We start from the raw sequence: 20973 nt of genomic DNA on the forward strand, positions 1-20973 counted from the left end.
CACCAGTTTGAACGCGCGGGAGAGGACTAGCACAAAATGTTGTTTATTCTTAATTCAAAATGGGGGCAAGAAAATTTTTTCTTGGGACAAAATCAGGGACAATTTTTGAAATCTCAAAATTTTGTGCTAGGTCTCTCAGCGTGGGCTGCCCTTACATAATTAAAGTGCGTGGGACTAGGCTGCTCTCTAGATAGTGCAGGCAGAAGATGGGTATAAGCTGAGCCTTTCATAAGTTTTTTTCATAGACCAGATTCCAAAGATATGTTTGCAAAGACTGTCCTTTCTGGTTAGTTGTATATATACTGCATTACTTCCCCCATTTCCCCGATTCCCTGTTCCCCCTTTTAAAGATAGCCGGTAGGTACCACCACACTGTGGTAAGTACCCTCTGGGGAACTTCATTTCCTCGACTGCTGGGAGGATCTCGGGAGTATTCGGAATATGCTCGGAATTCTTGACGAGTTACGAATGTCTCGCGCATGTCCGTTCTTGACACCGACGTGGCTGACTTGTAAGAGCAAGAGAACATTGTTTTCATATGAAATAAACTGAGAAAACTGATTTAAAAATGTCTACGTACCAAGAATTTATCCAGCAGAATGAGGATAGAGATGGAGTACGATTCAGTTGGAATGTCTGGCCTTCAAGCAGGCTTGAAGCCACTAGAATGGTAGGAAACATCAAATGTTGTATTTGGTCTTGTCAAACACGTTGTTTCATGATATATATATCCTACACAAGGACCTGCTAAACTTTGAATAAATTCTGTGTAGAAAATACATTTAAATTAGAAAGATTCGTGTATATGATTTGGAAGAATAACATTTTGTTTAAATTTTCCATTTAAAAAGACCACAACTTTGAACTCCAAAAGCATGGAACATGTTTGAGATGCCATACTATAAATTTCTGAGATTTGCATTACTACAATTTCCTTCACTTGCATAGTGGTATAGATAATTTAGTATCTTATGTGCATTCCTTTGTGCATTCTGGGTTACAGATTTGCTCTAATTCTAGGAGCATTGTAATGAGACGTTTACTCAAAAAGAAAGTAATTAGAATGGCTGTGCATAATTCAAGATAAGATGGTTTTGCCAAAATAAAGGCTACCATGATGAAATATTTCACCAGAATGATTTTAAATGTTAATGTATCTGAGAGTCAATCCATTACGATTTTGTGGCACAGGATACAGTAATTTCTCAGCGATTAAAGGGTCTCAATTGCAAGTGGAATTCATACACTTTTCAAATTTAAGCCAGGAACAGTCAGAGGGATGTGTAAACTATCTGTTCCCAACAGGAATTGAATGTAATTGCCTTTGCTTGAGTTTGAAAGATTCCATCCATAATTAAGACCCTCTACCCATTAGAAATTGCTCATGTTTCTGTAGCTTAGTGCTTGGTGCATCCTGGATCAGAACTAGTCAGTTTCCTTTTCTTACGTTATAGGTGGTTCCAGTAGGATGTATGTACACACCATTGAAGGAAAGGCCAGATTTACCTCCAATATGTTATGATCCAGTTGTCTGTAGTCGTAACAGTTGCAAAGCAATTCTGAATCCTTTCTGGTGAGTTATCAAGCACATAGTATGTAGTGGATCTAAGTTTTCTATTTTCTCATAATCTTAAAATTATAGATGCATGTATTTTCAGTACGTAACTTGACTGCAGAAATCATGGCTATGTACACAGACATGATTGCCATAATATTGTAATTTATATATGGGGCTGTTGCAGTATTTTGCGATATCAATAAATGTTTTTTTAATATCAGTCCGATGTGAATGACTGTTTCTGAAACAATGCATTGATTGCAATATCTTTTCATATATTACAACACTCCTGTTCATAAGTTTGGTATTTGACTATTCTTCCTGATTAATTGTGTCAATTTACTCTTTATTTAATAGCCAAGTGGACTACAGAGCTAAACTCTGGCATTGCAATTTTTGTTTTCAAAGAAATGCGGTGAGTTTTTTGGAATAATGCATTTGTCATTCCAAGTAACTATGCAATATTTTTGCTTATTTCACTGTTAGCAAAATTTGAAATATGTATATATGATATTTGTATACTACATGTATCACACACAGTAAAATTTCTATTGGTACATGAAAAATCACATAGTGCACCTAAATGGGCCTTAATTGATTCCATTTTTAATTAACTGGAAATGAAACCAAATGCATTTGTTGCTGAAACTGATATCTGGCATTGTTTCTCATCCTTCTTGAGTTGATCAATGTTTAAACCTAAAGCTACAGCAGATAGAGGATTAGTACATAATTAAATTAGCTTGTGGTTAGACCCTATAAGTGCCTTTTCAATGTTGCAATATTAAAAATTATGAGTAGTTGCACTCATGAAGGCCTGGGTTAACAGACTGGAACTTGCAATATTACAAATACTTTTGTGGTGTACCGGCCTATACAAGCTAATTTAGTATAGTGATTTTAATTTAGTATAGTGATTTTAATTTAGTATAGTGATTTTAATTTAGAATAATGATTTTAAGATGTCACCATGCAAATTAAATTACAAGAATATTAATTATTAAGTAGAGAACTAGTTGAAGACATATTTGTAAGCAGCTGCCCTCTTATCTTGTTTCAATGAATTGCCTTTAAATTTTCTGTACTTTATTTCATGCAATTTATTTATGAATATTTTCAAGAAAAAACTAAAAACACAGGACAGTTTCTGATTAAAAATCCTCTACCATTATGTAACAAAAAGAAAACATGATGAGGCAATGTTCATTTTAAGAAGCATTAGTTATATTTATGAAGCATTCCTTGTATAACAAAATACCCTTCACTGAAAATCCTTACCTTTCCATTCCTCTGTCATTCCTTTATTTCCAGACAAAGTAATCCAATGTAGTGATTTTGACTGTGTTTTCTATTATTTCTACAGTTTCCTCCACAATATGCTGGTATCAGTGAGCAACATCAACCTGCTGAACTGATTCCCCAGTTTTCCACCATTGAGTACACTGTTCAGGTAAATTTCTTTATCTATTTGATCTACCACTATATATGCAGCTAAAATTGACCTGGTAATAATGGTTGTCACTTGTTTCCAACCGTCAAAATGACACAGCATTATTATATTACTATACTAGTTTCACCAGCTTCTGGGTTGGCATATTAAAATAATTTTAACTCTTGGTTACAGTTAGGAAGTGGTTAGGGTTAGGGCATTTTCCATGCAAGGCCGAGGATATTCAGTCAAGAGAAATGATGTTATGTCATTATTTTTTTTGGAAAGTGACAACCCCTGGTATTGGCTGGTAATACTCTAAATAAACTGAATAAACTTTATACAGTATGCACATAAAAATCAAAGCAAAAATAAATAAATGAACTGTCTAGATAACTAAGAAAAGTATTTATGTGTTTCACAATCAACACAATATGTCAATACACTAACACAGTATTTAGATCCCTAATCTAACCAATCCTAAAGCATGATTCTCTGGTCACACATGTGACATTGCTGTTTCTTCAGGCTTCATATTTTGCATGTAACAAAATAGAATAGCATTGTCACATGTGTGAGAAGAGGATCACCCTAAAGCTAAAACTTGGACGTATTAGGAAATTACATACCATGCAATGATACTCAAAAAGAAGGTCTGCGGGCATTCATTATTTTAGCTTTGTTTTTAATAGCTACTGAATATATACATCTAGAGTGTTATTTGGACACTAGGTTTTTCATTCAGATCATTAATGGTACTTAATTACTCATAATAACTCTGATTAATAAGTACTTTATGTTTCAACTTGTGTAATTTTCATAGCGTGGCAATCCAGGACCATTGATATTCTTACTTGTTGTTGATACTTGTATGGATGAAGAGGATCTGCAGGCGGTGAAGGTGAGTGACAGCTCTCTCCTTGTATCAGGTTTCCTTGTGAACTCTTATCCAAATGCAACTGCAGGTTAAGGTGGCTCTATACCCTTTCCAAGCAAAGAGGACTAGGTTTGAGAGTGATACATCTCGCACAAGTTTTAAATCTCTCATAAAAATTATATCCATTTATACTGCAAAACTCTATGGAGCCTCCTTAAAATGGTTCGGCAACCTGCATTGTGGCCATATTTGTTCCCTTTGCCCAATGAAAATATGAAGTTCTTTCAAATGTAGCTCATCAGAAGAGGTTAACCTGTTATTTGGAAACAGTGTTTTCGCTGCCCAGTACAATCTGGCATTAGCCAAAAATTGAACTTTTTTTATTTTTTAACATTTGCGCTTGGTTATTTTTATAAGACCAAGTTCCAGTTCATTTTAATATTTCACGTGTAGAACTAATTTAACAAACGGGAAAATAACATTCATGTTAATAGCATGTAGAATTATATTTGCATTTGGAAATATTTCCATGATAAAGATAGAAAACATTTCTTTGGTTGAAGTCTATTTTGGCATCAAATTTTTCATCTTTACACTTTATTAAGACTGTCGCTATTTAAATATTGTGTAAATGGAAAAGGTTACTTTTTTATTTCTTTTGTTTAGGAATCTCTGCAGATGTCTTTGAGTTTAATGCCACCAAATGCCCTGGTGGGGTTGATCACTTTTGGAAAGATGGTAATAATGGCCTTTGTCATTAAACTATATTCCTATTCTGCGTAATGATTAATGTCTATATACTGAATTTTCTAATTCATCATGGTTTCAGGTTCAAGTTCATGAGTTGGGTTGCGAAGGTTGTTCGAAGAGTTATGTATTCCGAGGAAGCAAGGACTTAAACTCGAAGCAAATACAGGTGAGAATCAAGTGTACTGTCACATCGGTGTTCAGTCATTCTGCAACCTGAGTCGATTTAGAGCCGTTATAGGGTATGACGCCGCGTTTAGAGTGTGCCGGAATTGCTAGTTTTAACGTCAATGTCCCCCGTTAGAAGTCATGTTTATCTAAAATAAGGTTAATCTGATGTTAATGTACAATTTCAGCTCTTCAACTCTGGCTCACTGTGCCGGTGCTTGTATCAATAATATCAACGTAAAACTTCAATAAATAATTTTTTGGGGCCGGTTGTACGATAGCCGGATAGTGCTATCCACCAAATAGTGAATTTTTCAACGGTTTTAAAATGCCAGAGAAAAAATGAAATTACAGATTTGGAGCTAGCCATTGTTAAACTGAATTATTAATCTAGGAATTAAACCAGGTTGGGTTATACCTAACCACGGGCAATTTTGAAGCGATCAAAAAACACACTATCCGGCTTTAGTACAACTGACCCCTGTAGTACATGTATATAGTACATGCATGTATATCCTTAAACTATAGTAGTATCAATACTGTAGAGAGAGTACACGCTATTTAGGCTATTTAGAGCTGCGGTAACGATTTATACTGTGGTTTCTGCTGTGCTTTCCTGCCCGGGACAACCTTCTGTCCTCCTCCCCCCCCTGTGAAATCTCTGTTTGCGTCTGTCAGAGTGTAAAATGGTGAAGTTATTCAGATAGTTAAAGTTTATTGTATTCAATATCCTCACCGTTCGTTGTATTTCTGTAGCAAATGCTTGGTTTAGGTGGTGGTGCCCGCCAACCGAATGCCCAGCCTGGTGCTCGAGGCCAGATGCCGTCACAAGGCAGTGATATTTTCAACAGGTTAGACGTTGGTGTAAAATACAAACACATGCGTGCACGTTACTTGTGCATCACCCGAACACGTTGTGCATCATGCACGTACACCCACAGCTAAAAGTTGAGTTCTGCTATTGTAAAGTCCGAGTGTCAAGTGTCATTTCACTCATTTTGGCCCAACGAAATCATTTTCTGACTTCGAAAGTCTCCTCGTAGGCATGATCGCTCCTTGCGTCTTTGATATATGTTTTTTTTAATACAGTCTGTCATTATACTGTAAAATGTTTATGAGACCCCTCACCAGTGAACGAAAATATTCCCTTCAGACATTCAATTTTTTGCTCTAAAGAGAACACGTGCGAATCTTGTCCCTATAGGTTTTTGCAACCGGTACATAAATGCGACATGAGTCTGACAGATCTGCTGGGTGAACTACAGCGAGATCCCTGGCCTGTGGGCACTGGTAAACGACCATTGCGATCAACTGGCGTGGCCATGTCTATCGCAGTTGGACTGCTTGAGGTAAAAACACAATCACAGTCAATATACGCATGAATGGTTGGGACACATGGCAAAATTTAAAGTAATAATATTGAACTAGGATTGAATGTCGGGACGGCTTCACCATGCAAAATCTATTCTTATATTCTTGCACGTTTGCATAGTGACATCAATTATAAGTAAATTAGCTTGTAGGTACACCACGTAAGTATTTAATAGTGCAAAGCTTTCGGTCCGTTAACCCTGGTCTTCATCAGTGCAATTACTTGAAAAACATTTACACGTCACTTAAAATAAATAAAGAAAAGGGCTCAAAATTGATATGAGCGAAAATCTCTTCATATACTCTCAGAGTTGCAAAAAGAGTTCAGCCTTCCTCCGGTAGGATTTCAAGTTTTGAAAACCTTCCTCAAAATGAGGTTACGTGACCGAGTCAAGTGGCAACCAGCATAAAGAAATGTTTGGTTTTTTGGTACATGCATGTGATCAATTAGAGTGTTCAACTTTGAACCTTCCTCACAAACCTAATTCAAAGCAAACCTTCCTCCGGGTGGCACCCGCGTACCCGCAACTTTTTTGCAACTCTGTATATTCTATGAGCGAATAGCTACGAATTACTCTTTTTAATTCTTTACTGAATTTTGGCTAATAAAAGCAGTGAATTATTTAACGTACAAAATTTGAAAAACTCAACTACAGTTGCATTCCCCCCAAATTTGTTATCTTACCCCAACATGGTTCGTGTTCCGTGCATTGTGATACTGGCAAATAAAGATGGAAAAACACCATGTTCCTTTGAGGTGTGTTTAAATGATAAGTAAAATGTGTTTTCAAGCAATTGCACTGATGAAGGCCAGGGTTGACGGACCGAAAGCTTTGCAGTATTAGAAAAAATACTTACGTGGTGTTCCTACATGCTAATTTATTTACTTAAAATCTATTCTAATCTATTTTATTTCTAATATTCACCAGTATCTACATATACATGTATACGCGCTTGTGACTAAACGAAATACTTTTATTGTAAAAAAATAGGAGCAATAGGGTGATGATCTGAAATGGCGGGAAGGACTGGAACTAGTTGTGAAATAAAAATCCATTTCCCGTTTGAAACAACTTGAGTTCTCTTACGATTTCAGTGCTATAGTTCTTATGTTAAACATAATCACAAAACTTCGCCTAGTTTCATAAAGAATAACGAGAGATATAATCGATTAATAACTGCAGAATGGATTTCTATTTTGACAACCCTTTTGGCGCTGATTTGCTAAAATATGAGCCCGTGATTAGCCATATCAGTTCATACAGCTTGTTTACCTCTCGTGGAAATGTTGAAGACTCTGACCATTGTTTGTGATTGTTGGAAAATATTGGGAGTAGAGATATACTCAGGCTACTGTTATATGTTGATCAGTGCTTCCTTCGCGTCATGTACAATTAGGTACTGTTCTGTGTTCATATCATGCAAATTATGTTTCTTGTATAATTTCAGTGCACCTATCCAAACACTGGTGCACGAATCATGACCTTCATTGGTGGTTCTTGTACTCAGGTAAGAATATTTATTACATTACATCATGTTGGAGTCGTTAAACAGCAGTTTAGTTTCAGTTGAGAAAATTAGCGCCGGAATTCAGGAGACGTTTTTAATTGTTTGTAAAATTATTTCATGGTTTTCCTTTTTTTAGGTAAAATATTTTTTGTATTATACAATATGTAATACATCAATGTGATTGTTTATCCGCGTAGGTAGCGTACGAATTTCCAAGGTTCCATGTCAACATGTTTGTTTTTGTTCAGGGTCCAGGCATGGTCGTTGATAACGAATTGAAGAATCCAATCAGATCACATCATGATTTGGAGAAAGACAACGCACCATTTGTGAGAAAGGCGTGCAAGGTAAAATATCGTATGAACATAAAGTATTATATATCAATTCAGATTCCCCCATTTGAGAAATCGGAGCTAATTTAATGTGTTGGGCATTTTGCTCCTTTGGACCATGTGAACAAGGCGTCAAAACGTCAAAAAATTACACTCGTCTGAACATAGCCTTGGTTTTCCTTATACCTGCATCTACAGTACTTCTAGTATATCTTAGTGCTGTTTTCTAATCTTTGCGAGGTTTTGCTTTTTAACTGCAATGCTTGAAGATTGATTATTCAAACAGATTTCTAGAAAATTACCGGCAAGCCTAACTTACATTAACGGGTGACTATAGTGAAAAGGAATGATTCGTGATTTTCCTTCTTTAATGTAGCACTTTGAAACCCTCGCCAATAGAGCTGCAGAGAATGGTCACGTGATTGATATATTTTCGTGTGCCTTGGACCAAACGGGTCTTTACGAGATGAAATATTGTCCTAATCTTACAGGGTAAATATTGGACACATTAATCTTGAGGCCCTTAAACTTTCTCTCTGTTTAAACAACTGAGTTTATCTCAATTCAATTCCTGATATTTAACTTCAATTTAACTTCGAGGTGTGAGAATCCCGATGGAGGCCATTGTCAAGAAACGATTTAATATTTGGAGAATAAAATTCCTTAGGTGGTCTTTATTCTCTCTTTGACCATTGCTCCATCTATTGTTCAGCATCGTAGAATAATTCCATCCATCGCATTTCCTTGCAGCGGTCACATGGTGATGGGAGATTCGTTCAATACAGCTCTATTTAAACAAACTTTCCAACGCATGTTTTCGAAAGACGTTCGTGGCGAATACAAAATGGCGTTTGGAGGAACGCTTGAAGTCAAGGTAGGGCTGTGAAGGGATAGCTACTGAACGGGGGAGAACACACCCTTGTAATAATAACCACTGATACGATAGTAACTATAATATCCTCTTCTTTAATAATAATCACCAATACAAATTAGCAAATCCCCGTCTATGTGTTATGTGCTCGCTCCCCTTATATATATTGTTTCTTTCTATCTTCTGTGTATGTCTCTATCTCAAATTACATGGTAACGTAACTATACTACAATAACCACTGATACTGATTGCGGGATATTGCGAAACTTTGGGAAAGCGTGAAAAAGCACGAGCCGTAGGCGATCCTGCTCGCTAGCATGATTTTCATTTGACTTCTTTGTTAGGTAATTTATACTCGTTAACCCCTACATCATGACTTAATAACACTTCCCTAGTGATCCACTTTTCCTTAGAGTTGAGAGCTGTCATGACGCTCATGCTAAGGTGCTAACGTCCCAAGACTACAGCTATGTGATTACGCACCCTCATTCCACCTCATTTTTGTTCTGTGTCTTAGACCTCTAAAGAACTCAATGTCTCAGGTTGCATCGGGCCGTGTATATCTATCGACAGAAAAGGACCGAATGTTTCTGAAACGGTAATTTAAATGCATCATGGTTTGTTGCCTACGACATTTTGTTTCAGTCTTTGCAGTTACACCACTAAAAGCTATCGCTCAATGACACTGATGAAAGCCCGGCTTAGCGGACTAAAAGCAAACCGTATAATAAATATTCGCTGTGTGTTAGTTAATTCTAATATAACAATTTTTCGTAAGATCTCTTAAATAATCTAGGTCGTTTGAGTGTAATGAATAATGATTATGCCTTCCGAAATGCTCTAGGAAATTGGAGTGGGTGGTACTTCGGCTTGGAAACTTTGTGGATTTGATTCAGCCACGACATTGGCCGTTTTCCTGGAAATAGTAATCAAGTGAGTGAAGATTTCTCTGGTATTTCATATACTCGCAATTAAGATAAATTTTTTACACAATAAACTTGGAAGAGACAAAAAAATAAGGTTACAAATAGCGGCCATTTTGAAACATCATTGTTTCCATAGCAACGGCTTTCATAGTTAATCCATCAACAACGGGCTTGATACAACCGGTCCCTGTCATTATAATCAAAAGTATTATTGATCTTTAGCCTACAATATTGGTGTTTAATTCGGTACAACAAACCTGCTATCTAGAATTTTTACAAAACTCTAGGGAGCCACCCTAAGCCATCCATCGTCTTTACAAAGCCCCCGTCGCAACTTTAGAAGTTTTATCAACCTCTTTATGTCATTACAGCCCCAATAAGTAATTATGCACTGGCTGCTCACTATTCACAATAGTTTTTAATTGACTTCTTCTAATGTATTTTTCACTTTTTTAACTTCAGCACACAGCACCGATACCACAAGGTTCACGAGGTTGCGTCCAATTTATAACACAGTACCAACATTCTAGTGGTCAGCGGAGGATACGCGTTACAACATGCGCACGAAATTGGGTAGATGCCGGAGGTTTAGCGCACGTGTCTCTGGGTAAGTGCTGGTATACTTGACGTTCATATGTGCTCCGGGTACATGTGCATGCTTTTTGGTATACAAAAATGCATTTATGGAAATTTTTAAACGAAATTGATTTCAGAGCAATATTTGGAAATTTAATTTGATTGGGGAAATAAATTGATAAAAGGGGAGATAAATTGATCATGTCAGGGATAATTGTGATTGTGTTATTCTAAGTTACCAACCAGACAGGCCTAAAAATTAGCTTCACCAAGTTCGCTTGTTATATAGGCTACTTTTTACAGCTTTTTCAGCTTACTCGTGAGTCGTGTGAGAGTCGTGTCCCGTGCTAGCCTAGCCTATAAAACCCACAAATATAGAAGAGACTAGATTGAGTCCGAAATATCATGCACGTATTCGAAATGTCTTCAACTAGTGGTAGCTCATGTGGAAGAGCGTTGGACAATAGTCGCGGGTACGATTCCCACAATGGTCAAGCCAATTTTTCAGCTTGCCCGTTTGGTAAATCAGAGCAGCACCATCAGAGAAACAAAAATTATGCATTTACAAGATCCAATTCCGACTTTATCCAGGTTTTGATCAAGAAACATCGTCTGTAATGATGAGTCGTATCGCTGTATTCAGAGCAGAGACAGACGAGGGGCCAGATGTGCTCAGGTGGCTTGACAGAATGTTAATCAGACTTTGTCAGAAGTTTGGAGAGTTTAATAAAGAAGACCCGAGTTCATTCCGTTTAGCAGAAAATTTTTCACTTTATCCACAGGTACAAGGATTTCGTTTGTCTCCTTGTTTTGACTTTTATAGATATCGTGTACTCCACTATAATTGCTCTTACTGAAAAAGTTCCCAACAAATTGACTAGATTTTTTGAGGATGTTTTCAAATTAATAGACGTTTTTGACCAATAAGATATCTATTCGCCAGTGCATCGTCTATTGAGGTTTTCATGAAATTTATTCTGTTAACTTTTCAGTTCATGTTCCACTTGAGGCGGTCACAATTTCTACAATACTTCAATAACAGTCCGGATGAAACATCATATTACAGGTCAGTTAACATTAACATTTTGCTTTCAACATGTAGAATAGACCTTTTCGGTAATCACCTCACAACATCATCGTTTTAAATTTAGAACCACTTAAATGAGATAGATTTCAAGTTTTACTCCCACAATCTATATGTTCAAAGGTTCGAAACATCCTTCTACAACCCGTAAATCAAAAATTATTTTTTATTTTGACTAATATGCAAATAAGCCAGAACGCGGGAACGAGGCTCGTGGCCCCTCTCGCTCACGTGTTAGTGTTATGGCTTATTTCCACATTTTTTGGTCAAAAAAACAACTTTTTCATGCATGCGTTGGAAAAGGATGTTTTGCATCCTTGCACATGGCTCGTGAGAGTAAAACTTGAAATCCATTTCATATAAGGTGGTTCTAAATTTAAAACGTTGTGATGTTAAAATTTTATGACGTAATTACTGAAAGGGTCCATTTAAGTGTTAACGAAATGTTTTTCAAAGTTCTCTTTTCATATTTGAATCATGGGTTAATAATAGTCCAGAAACCTTTTCAGCAGAAAATTTTGCAAAATTATTAAGAGAACACCCGGTAAAGTTGTCTTATGGACTAGCTCAAATAATTTAAGAAAATGCAAGGCAAAATACTCATGGAGGTTTTTGACTCTTAAAGCGAGTGCAAAACCTGTTTGTTTCAGAAATATATGTTATTTTCCGGCTGCGAGGTCCGGTTAGAAAAATATTTTCCCGAGGTATCAATTTCCTAATCCTGAGACTCAGCAATGGCGACAAGAACATACGCTTTCGCTCATATTCCGGACTGTGATCAGATATCGTAAAATTCCGCCCGCTGCTACACCCAATCAGATTGCAGGTGATTTGTAAAAAAATAATATTTTATAATGCCTGTTAAAAAGCTGTATTTTCATAGTTATTTTCTATTTTTTTCAGACACGTTCTCAACCGTGAAGATGTTACGAATTCCCTAATCATGATCCAACCCATTCTATATTCCTATACCTTCCATGGACCACCTGAGGTATGTTTTTAAGTTGAAATCTAAACGTCCAATTCAAGCAAACGTCGAACGGATACATGACTTGGAGTAAGCATGTGGGGTTTGCGTATAGGAGTTTTATCAACTATACGGCCTGCATAGTTTTTAGCACTAATTTAGTTACGCTCTTCAAAAGTTTACAAAATTTTGCCGCCAAACTTCGCAATTTTACTAAGTTTAGTAAATTCGGCAATTCCTTTTTTGTCAGCTTAAAACGTTGTAAAAAGTTGGTCTATTAATGCAAGTGGTCCATTGTTTGTGGCCTTAAGTTGAAGTGAAATTCTTGACTTGCCAACCTCGCTTACATATAAATCTTTTTTTATTTCAGCCTGTGTTATTGGACAGCAGCAGTATACAAGGAGATCGTATTTTATTACTTGATACATTCTTCCAATTGTTAATTTACCATGGAGAGGTGAGGCTGACTAAGAGTGTTTCAATGACGCATTCTCGCATGAACTACAATCTGTTATAAATTCAGGTTTAGCTAAAAATTATTTAAAAGATTACCAAATTAAAATTAAGTTAATAATTATTCAACTTCCTATTAATTTGGAGTCTATTTTCATTTCAATTCAGACAATTGACCAGTGGAAAAAGCAAGGTTACCACAACGATCCACAACATGAAAACTTCCGACAGCTGCTGCAAGCGCCGAAAGACGACGCACAGGAAATTCTACAAACACGTTTTCCAATGCCTCGTTATATTGATACACAACATGGCGGAAGTCAGGTACGATAAGGGATTAGTCTTTTATTCCGGGGTATAAGTAAGGATAAATGGGGACACCTAGAAGGATAGACCCTTTTCTTTTACCTTTCAAGCGCGCAATGTGTGACGGTAGTTGATTTATCAAGGTCATTCTGAGTTGTGATAGCGCTGTATATATGTTCAGGAACTTTTTATAAAATATAAAACAATAAAAACTACAGTCATCGTCGGGAGAAGACCTTATTTATTCTTCTGATGAAAACTATAGTATAAGTCGAAGCGCGTTTTTTTATCAATGTTTACCTTTACGAGTTTTATTGTTCTATATTTTAAAGAATCGAAAGCTATAATTTCAAGCGCCGCTTATTTCCTAAAGTTGAGAGCTCGAGCTTCATTTTGAGGGGCAAATTCCTTCCATGCAAAACAGAAATTCGAATTCGTGATTCGTCGTCACAAATTTCTTACAAATGTTTCAATCTTCTTGGGGCCACCTTAAACGAAAGCTTCGTATTAATTAGATTTGGGCTTGCATTCGGATGACGGCTTGATTATATTATAATATTAATAACATCAAGGATTAGATGGAGTGTAGATAACCACCATCAAAACATTCAGACAATTTTATACTCAGAATTACTATATTTACACAGAAACTTTCTATATATGCGAATAAGTACATGGAAACTTTCCATCATTACGATTTAAAAGTTAAAGAACAATTTTTTCACAACAAGTTCTTATCAATAAACTTCAAAGCTTGTAATATTTACCGCAGCGCATGGCCATAAGAAGAATACGTAGAGGTATTCAGAAAAATAACCTGTGTTGTCCCGACCAAAACAAGTGCACCATTTGCGCTGCAGACAAGACGATAAAATACCATATCTTTTGCTACGGTTGGAAGAACCAGTAAATATGAGTACTGAAGTTCACCTGTTTCAACAGACCAATATTCTATCAATATCTTATCACTTGAAGGCCAAACGTAGCTAATAACATTTTTTGAAACGTGGTCGTAAAATATACCGTTATAGCCAACTCCCTTCTCACTTGGAAAAACTCTTATAGACTTTCTTAATTCTTCTTCTGCGAAGATGTGAAACACGTACGAGAAATTTGAAACGGTCTTCTCGCTCGTTGCGACTATAATTTCACTATTGCTCGAAATGGACAATGCTTTTATATCACGGTCATCGTCATTTAGACCTGTGTCGAAGCTGTTTATCAACTCCCCTGTTTTGGTGCATAAATATACCGTGATATACTTTAGCCAACTTCCACAGGCAATGACAATTCCTTTATCGTCGGTGACAGTGATTGCCACATTCTTATAAACGACATTTCCAAGAAATGTCAACACCCAACGATAGATATATTTTCCATCCGCACTATACGCGGATAACGTGCTGTCGCTCGACAGAACATAGAGTACGTCGTTCTTATCGACAGCCATGCCAACAGGAAAAAATATGCCATTTTCTGATGAACAACTGTATGTCTCCATCTGACCTGTAGTTCTATCGAGTTTCTGAGGACAGCGTCGGCTGCATTTAGAAAAACAGACGAGATTTCCATTATTGGTCACTACAGCCAACTGTGGAATCAAGCATGAGTGTTTCTGAAATTTCGGTAAAATGACCCAGGGTGGTGTTATTTTCATCGCCTCCATATTTGGTGAGCACATTTCCTCATGATGAAGTGCCATAAAGTAAACAACACGTTTTCTGTCGCACTTTATCATCGGCCAATCGAAAGCAACCATTCTTTTCTTCGTGAACTTCGAGATAAAATCAGCCAAGATGAAATTCATCATCTCCAGAGTTTTAACGATTTTCTCTCGGGTATCCTTCTTGAAAAGGGCTTTCACTCCTCCTTTGAAGTGCACAGAAACTATTTCTTGTAACGCAGGCATATCGTGTAGTTCTTCCAGGTAATGCAAGCAGTCATTTGCTGCGGCTTCCGGGTCGTCTACGCGTTCCAATATTCCGCTGGCAATCCGTAATTTACTCGCTAAAACTCTTTCTTCGATACTCAATGCTGTGTTATGAAATGCTTCACTCGCTTTTTCCTCAGCTTTTTTAAAAGATTGTTTGGCCGACACGAAACGTTCATTCGATTCAATCTTCAACTTCCTGATGGCATTGGCAAGTACAGCTGCCTCTCGCTCGGTCGTTGAATGTTCCGCTGACTTTGTTTCAGATTTGAATGTTTGTTGAGATTGCTGTCCGCTTGGTAATTCTAGCGTCCATGTTTTTCCATCTTCAAAAGATTCGGCAAACGACGAATGCAAGCGCTTGATCCCTCGCTGTAGACAACTTATGCTCATAAAAAGATCCTTTCTCGAAGTAGCATCAAGTTTCGATTGAATATCGTCCAATTTACCAACGATCAAACCTCGCAACTTCTGATCCGTGAGTCCGCCATCCTTAAGTTTCTCGGCGGCATAAGCACGAGCCTTGTCAAATATTAAACCGAATGCGGCTTTCAAAACGCCAGTGATTATTTCAGACATTGTTAGCCAGCAAAGTTAAGTTCAACTGTGAGGAAATATTTTGCCGGATCACGAGATTGTCGTGGTGAATTTATGCTCAATTAACCCTCATAGATTCAGTTGTGTAAGCCAACAGGGGGTCTCGTGGGGTCATCCTGCATTACCCAAAATATAGAATTTTATGCCGTAGAAACGCTACACTCGAATTTATCATACTTGCAAAGTATTCTGGTCTCTATAGTGATCTCCAAAGGTTCGCGGCCCAGTGTTTCTTACGTCTTAAATTATTGCAAGGTGTGCCTTAGGTTAAAGCTAGACGCCTAATTGGAGGGATATTCATTATTCCTTTACATTAATATATGAAGCCCCCCCCCAAACTTAAGGTTCTAGCCACGCCACTGTTTTTGTGATCCGACCATTAAAATATACGTACACATTTTCAGAACACTGAAACAGTCTGTTTCTATTTCCATTTACTCATGCATCCAAAAAATATCGCGCAACTCCGAATCAGTATATAACATGGTGTCCCAAAAAAAAGCAACCACTTAAATATGCAGAACATCAATACAGCTCTAAAGCGCAATAGATAAGCACCTCTGGGAATTGAAAATGGCTCTTAATCCTTCATTTACAATGCTAAAAGTCATTTTAGCTGAACTATGGTGCAAACCCGAACAATATTAATATTCTTGCATACTTAAGTGGTTGCGTTTTTTTTGGGACACAGCGAAATCGTTCGCTGGCGAAATATTTGCATATTTTCTTTTGAATTGAGAGCACTCAAGTCGCACTAATTTATTTATGCTGTTTAAATTCAAAAGAAAATATGCTAATATTTCGCTAGCGAACGATTTCGCTGTAAGTGGAAATCCGCCTTAACAACTTAAGTAACAGTCGTTCCCAACTTGGCCTTGTAGCTCAGACGGTAGAGCATCGTTCTAGAAATGCGAAGGTCGCGGGTTCGATTCCCACCGCGGTCAAGTAGAATTTTCTGCTTGCCCGGTTGGTTATACTTGTGTAGAAAAAACATATAAAACACATATCACATATAACCCCACAAGGCCACAAGTGAACACATGGCTCAATTAAGAGCAAAAGTACAAATATATATATATATATATATATATATATATATATATATATATATATATATATATATATATATATATATATATATATATATATACACCCATTTGCAAAAACGTTGGCCGCAGATAGATAGATAGATAGATACTCGAAGTCTAATTAGAATTGCATATGATCACATTTGCATGGGATTTCAATCATATTACACAACATATGCAATTCTAATTAGATTTCGGGTATCTATCTATATATCTATCTGCGGCCAACGTTTTTGCAAACGGGTGTATATATATATATATATATATATATATATATATATATATATATATATATATATATATATATATATATATATATATGTATATATATATAAACAAGTTGAAGTGAAAGCGTGATGTGACAAAATGCAGACAATAAATAGACCGAAGGAAAACAACAAGACTGGGTTGAAAGACTTTAGAATGATGTCATAATGCTATTGTTTACGACACAGGCAATATCCTAAACTATTTCCGCAATATAATCCTATTATTATACTATCATATTAATTAGAGGACAATAAGCTTTTCAGCCCGTCCAACACAATAGCTATACCTACTAGTTGAGCAAACAAACTCACGAAGCGTTAGCTCAGCCAGTTCTCTCAAACATCAAGAGTAATTCATGCACCTCGAAATTGGTGGAGTTACGGGTTAAGTTATCTGAATATCATCGGGGTTTGTTAACCAAACCAAGAGTTCTCGTGCGCGCTGGTCTCGACCATTGTCTTCATTGTAATTACCTTAAATAGTCATTAGTATTTGGAAGCTGTTTATATCACGTTCCACGCCTTTCATTCGCACGACATGCAATAAATAACAGTCCAAATCTATTGGCCTATATACTTTAATATACTAACTAAAGAACTACACTAAAGTACTGTATAAATATCATTAAATTTACTTTTATAGTAAAACCGCAAAGTTTGGGTACGAAATTCTGTAAAATGCGAGAAATGTTGGCCTTGCAAAGTTTGCAAATTTTGCTTGTGTACTTTTCACTTACACGCAGAAATTTTTACCAAAATTGGGTTGAAAATGGTAACAATTTACCCACGTGACACTGACAAACTTCGTAGCCAAAGCTTGAACTTAATTTTTGTGTGTCTTTTCTCGTTCAAAAGTTAGTCCACAAGGCAAATGGCCCATTTTTAATACAATTTTAGCTGCTCGTCTGTATTAAATCAGATTTAACGTGACTTTTCTCTGTTTGTGTGTTATTATAGGCACGTTTCTTGTTATCAAAAGTGAACCCGTCTCAAACACACAACAACATGTACGCATGGGGTCAAGATGCCGGTGGGGCACCAGTCTTGACTGATGACGTCAGCTTGCAAGTCTTTATGGATCATCTCAAGAAACTCGCTGTCTCAAACACGTCTTGATGAAGCAGGCGAATTCAAGCAATCAAATCACGAATTTTATTTTGTTCACTGTTATTTTTCTTTATGTTTACACTACAGAGATCAATGATTAAATTAAAAGTTTATTATATGATTGAGTGATACCAAAGGTGTGAACGTCTGATTAAATGGACTGACTGAAAATAAGACCTTCGTGTTTTTAATCCTGGCCCCACGTAGCCTGTGTGCAGACGTCCTGAACCGTAGGCTAGGCCCACGCGACAACGAATTTGGAAACCTGGAAACGAGGATGGCGCAGTCAGGCGCACGAAATATTTTCTCTTTGAACCCAGTCCCTAACCAGTCCCACCCTTTCCTAACCGCAAATCACGAAACCCGTAGCGCAACGATATAGTCCGATTTTGGTTGAACTAGCGACCTTACGGCTTGAATTTTCTTATTAGTAATATAAAATGCGTACTATGTGTGATATCAGTGAGTTTAAAAAGCACCAAATATACGACGCGGACGTGAAATAATACTGCAAGCCTTTACAATAGTTCCAGAACAGAGTTAGCAGCTGTTTTCATGTGACAATTTACATTTGGTACATCTTAAAAACTCGCTAATCAGCAATTAATATATTAGCCAATAGGGGTACGTGTTTTTCTCACGTGGTTGAATATATCCGTAGTATTTATAGTTATGCTTTATTGTGCTTCAGTGCGCATTTTAGCTCAGCCGAAAGGCGAAAGTTCTTGTCTGCGGCGGACATGTATAGAGCTGAGCTGAAGAGAATGCATGGTCAAACAGCTCAATGGTCGAACCTTCAGGCAATCGCTCGCGTGTGCGGCGAGCTAACGCTATGCTGCGTTCATGGGGGACAAAGAGTTATCCCACATGCGGAGATCTCGCTTGTTGACATGCAGGCGGGCCCAGTGGCTGTGGGCGAGACCTCTTGTCTTGGTGACCCTGCATGGTAATGTTTTGGTAATGTTTTCGCAACGTGAAAACAACTTCCCGCTGGATTGGATAATGTTTTGCCGTGTACGTCATAGCCGGAAACATTTACCTGCTATAATGCGATAATGCTCCCCATATGAAAAAAAATGATTATATATAGACTGAATGCATTGCGTTTTCTCGCCAACCTAAATAGCTTTTTCTCTAAGAAAGTTAAACCCGTCTTCATGCTCCCTATCCAATTTCACGATACCGGGTTCACGACATGAAATATCATCGTCGGAAAGCGAATCAAGCATCAATATATATAGAAAATAGGGAATACAAGTAATACATCTAAAATGTTGTAAGATCAGGCGAAAGCGGCAGACGACCGGCCTTTGAATTGATATTGTGACCGTGCGAACCTCGTGCGTTTAACTAAGGTCGAAACCAGAGAAACTCATGATAACATATGCTCACGGCACATGCTAACGTCAGTTCCAATATTATATATCGCTTTCTTTAATCTTTGGTAAGAAGTAAGCAGGATAATATAATCGGGGTTTAGACGACGTGCGATGAAACCTTTTTCTTTCGCTTTTTTTGTTGTCACTTATGACTCATCGGTTGTTAGGGTGTTTGGTCCTGTCTAATCTGCCCTGGTAAAACTGTCAACTTGGGAGCTTACAAACACTCTCACACTTATTAATCATTCTTCGTTATTTCGTAATGACAAACTTGATACTGTTCCTCGATATCGTGTGTGAGTAAACAGTCAACAAATATAAGTTTCTTAAATCAGGTTTCCCAGATACATTTCATAATTTTTTTTTAATCATGATTTTGTTTCGCCCTGCTCGTAAATTGTAATGTTATCATGCATAGAGAAATACGCCTCTGTGTTTAATAATCGGACCCAGACCGGCGTCATTTTAAAATTGTACTCAATTATTCACATAGATTTTTTAGCAGTCTCTACATAGTACAAAATATCAGCCATCCCACAATTCATGACAATGTCGAGGTTGCTGCATCATTATCAGTATAATTATTCGCGTTTGTTTCATTGGAAACATTGAACCGACGAGAAAAAACCAATCCAAAACAGAAAAATAGCCACAAACTCAAGTCTGGTAGTATTGATCCGAAACAAAGATGACTTGGCACATTTTTTTGTGCCAGAGATCCGATTATATATATTTATCAATATAATATATTTTACGCATGTCAAATTTTGCTCCAGATTGTAATACGTTTTTTTGTAATTAGGCCTTGAAGCAAATATCTTCCTCTATATATTATCGCAGTTGTGCAATATTGTATACCTCTTCGTTGAAATTAGTCAGTTAATTCACGCTATGCACGCATAATGAATATTTGGCTGCAAAATTAGGTTAAGGAAACGTTTTTGATCCAGAGTTTCCAGACAATATGCATCCTTTTCCAGCATTAGAAGTATTAAAATTTCCAGCTAAAGTATTGAAAAAATGCCTCTCCCGAGAGAGAGAGTTGTCAATTTAGATTGGCCTATAGAATATGTCCTATTATTTGCCACGAATCTGCCATTGTTCATGTAGGACACATTTAAACAATACTGGTTTCGAATCATTGCGACATCAGTTTACAGCTTAAAGGGATATGGCAATAAGAATTATTTCTGTTTTGTTGAAAAGAAAATTAACACTTCTTATAGAGCCTTTTTACAAAACTTGTTTATCTTACTTCGCAAGATATTGGCCATCAAAAACATCGGATATCGAGATATATCCGCCATCTTGTTTTATAATGAGATCTAATTACGTGACGTCAAAAGCAGGGTTAACGACTTAACGCTTAGAAAATAACAATTATATGTTTACGCGTTAGTTTAGATTAGAACTCTTACAATTCAAACGT

At 36.9% G+C, this 20973-nt stretch overlaps 1 protein-coding gene across 1 annotated transcript; it reads left to right on the forward strand.

Moving 5' to 3' along the window:
• The first annotated feature begins 508 nt into the window (after positions 1–508).
• LOC114540196 (protein transport protein Sec23A-like) lies at positions 509–18197 on the forward strand. The gene is given in 22 exon segments (XM_028560469.1): positions 509–670; positions 1455–1573; positions 1916–1973; positions 2922–3008; positions 3811–3888; positions 4531–4602; positions 4694–4780; positions 5536–5630; positions 5984–6128; positions 7600–7659; positions 7908–8006; positions 8368–8483; positions 8742–8865; positions 9380–9460; positions 9707–9799; positions 10251–10395; positions 10956–11146; positions 11357–11430; positions 12352–12439; positions 12786–12872; positions 13037–13192; positions 18016–18197. Coding segments are annotated over 22 exon segments (2316 nt in total). The 5' UTR covers positions 509–568; the 3' UTR covers positions 18175–18197.
• The last annotated feature ends 2776 nt before the right edge of the window (positions 18198–20973 follow it).

This window comes from Dendronephthya gigantea, unplaced genomic scaffold, assembly GCF_004324835.1.
Source record: "Dendronephthya gigantea isolate DGI-Jeju-01 unplaced genomic scaffold, DenGig_1.0 000224F, whole genome shotgun sequence".
In the NCBI taxonomy this organism is placed as follows: domain Eukaryota; kingdom Metazoa; phylum Cnidaria; class Anthozoa; order Malacalcyonacea; family Nephtheidae; genus Dendronephthya; species Dendronephthya gigantea.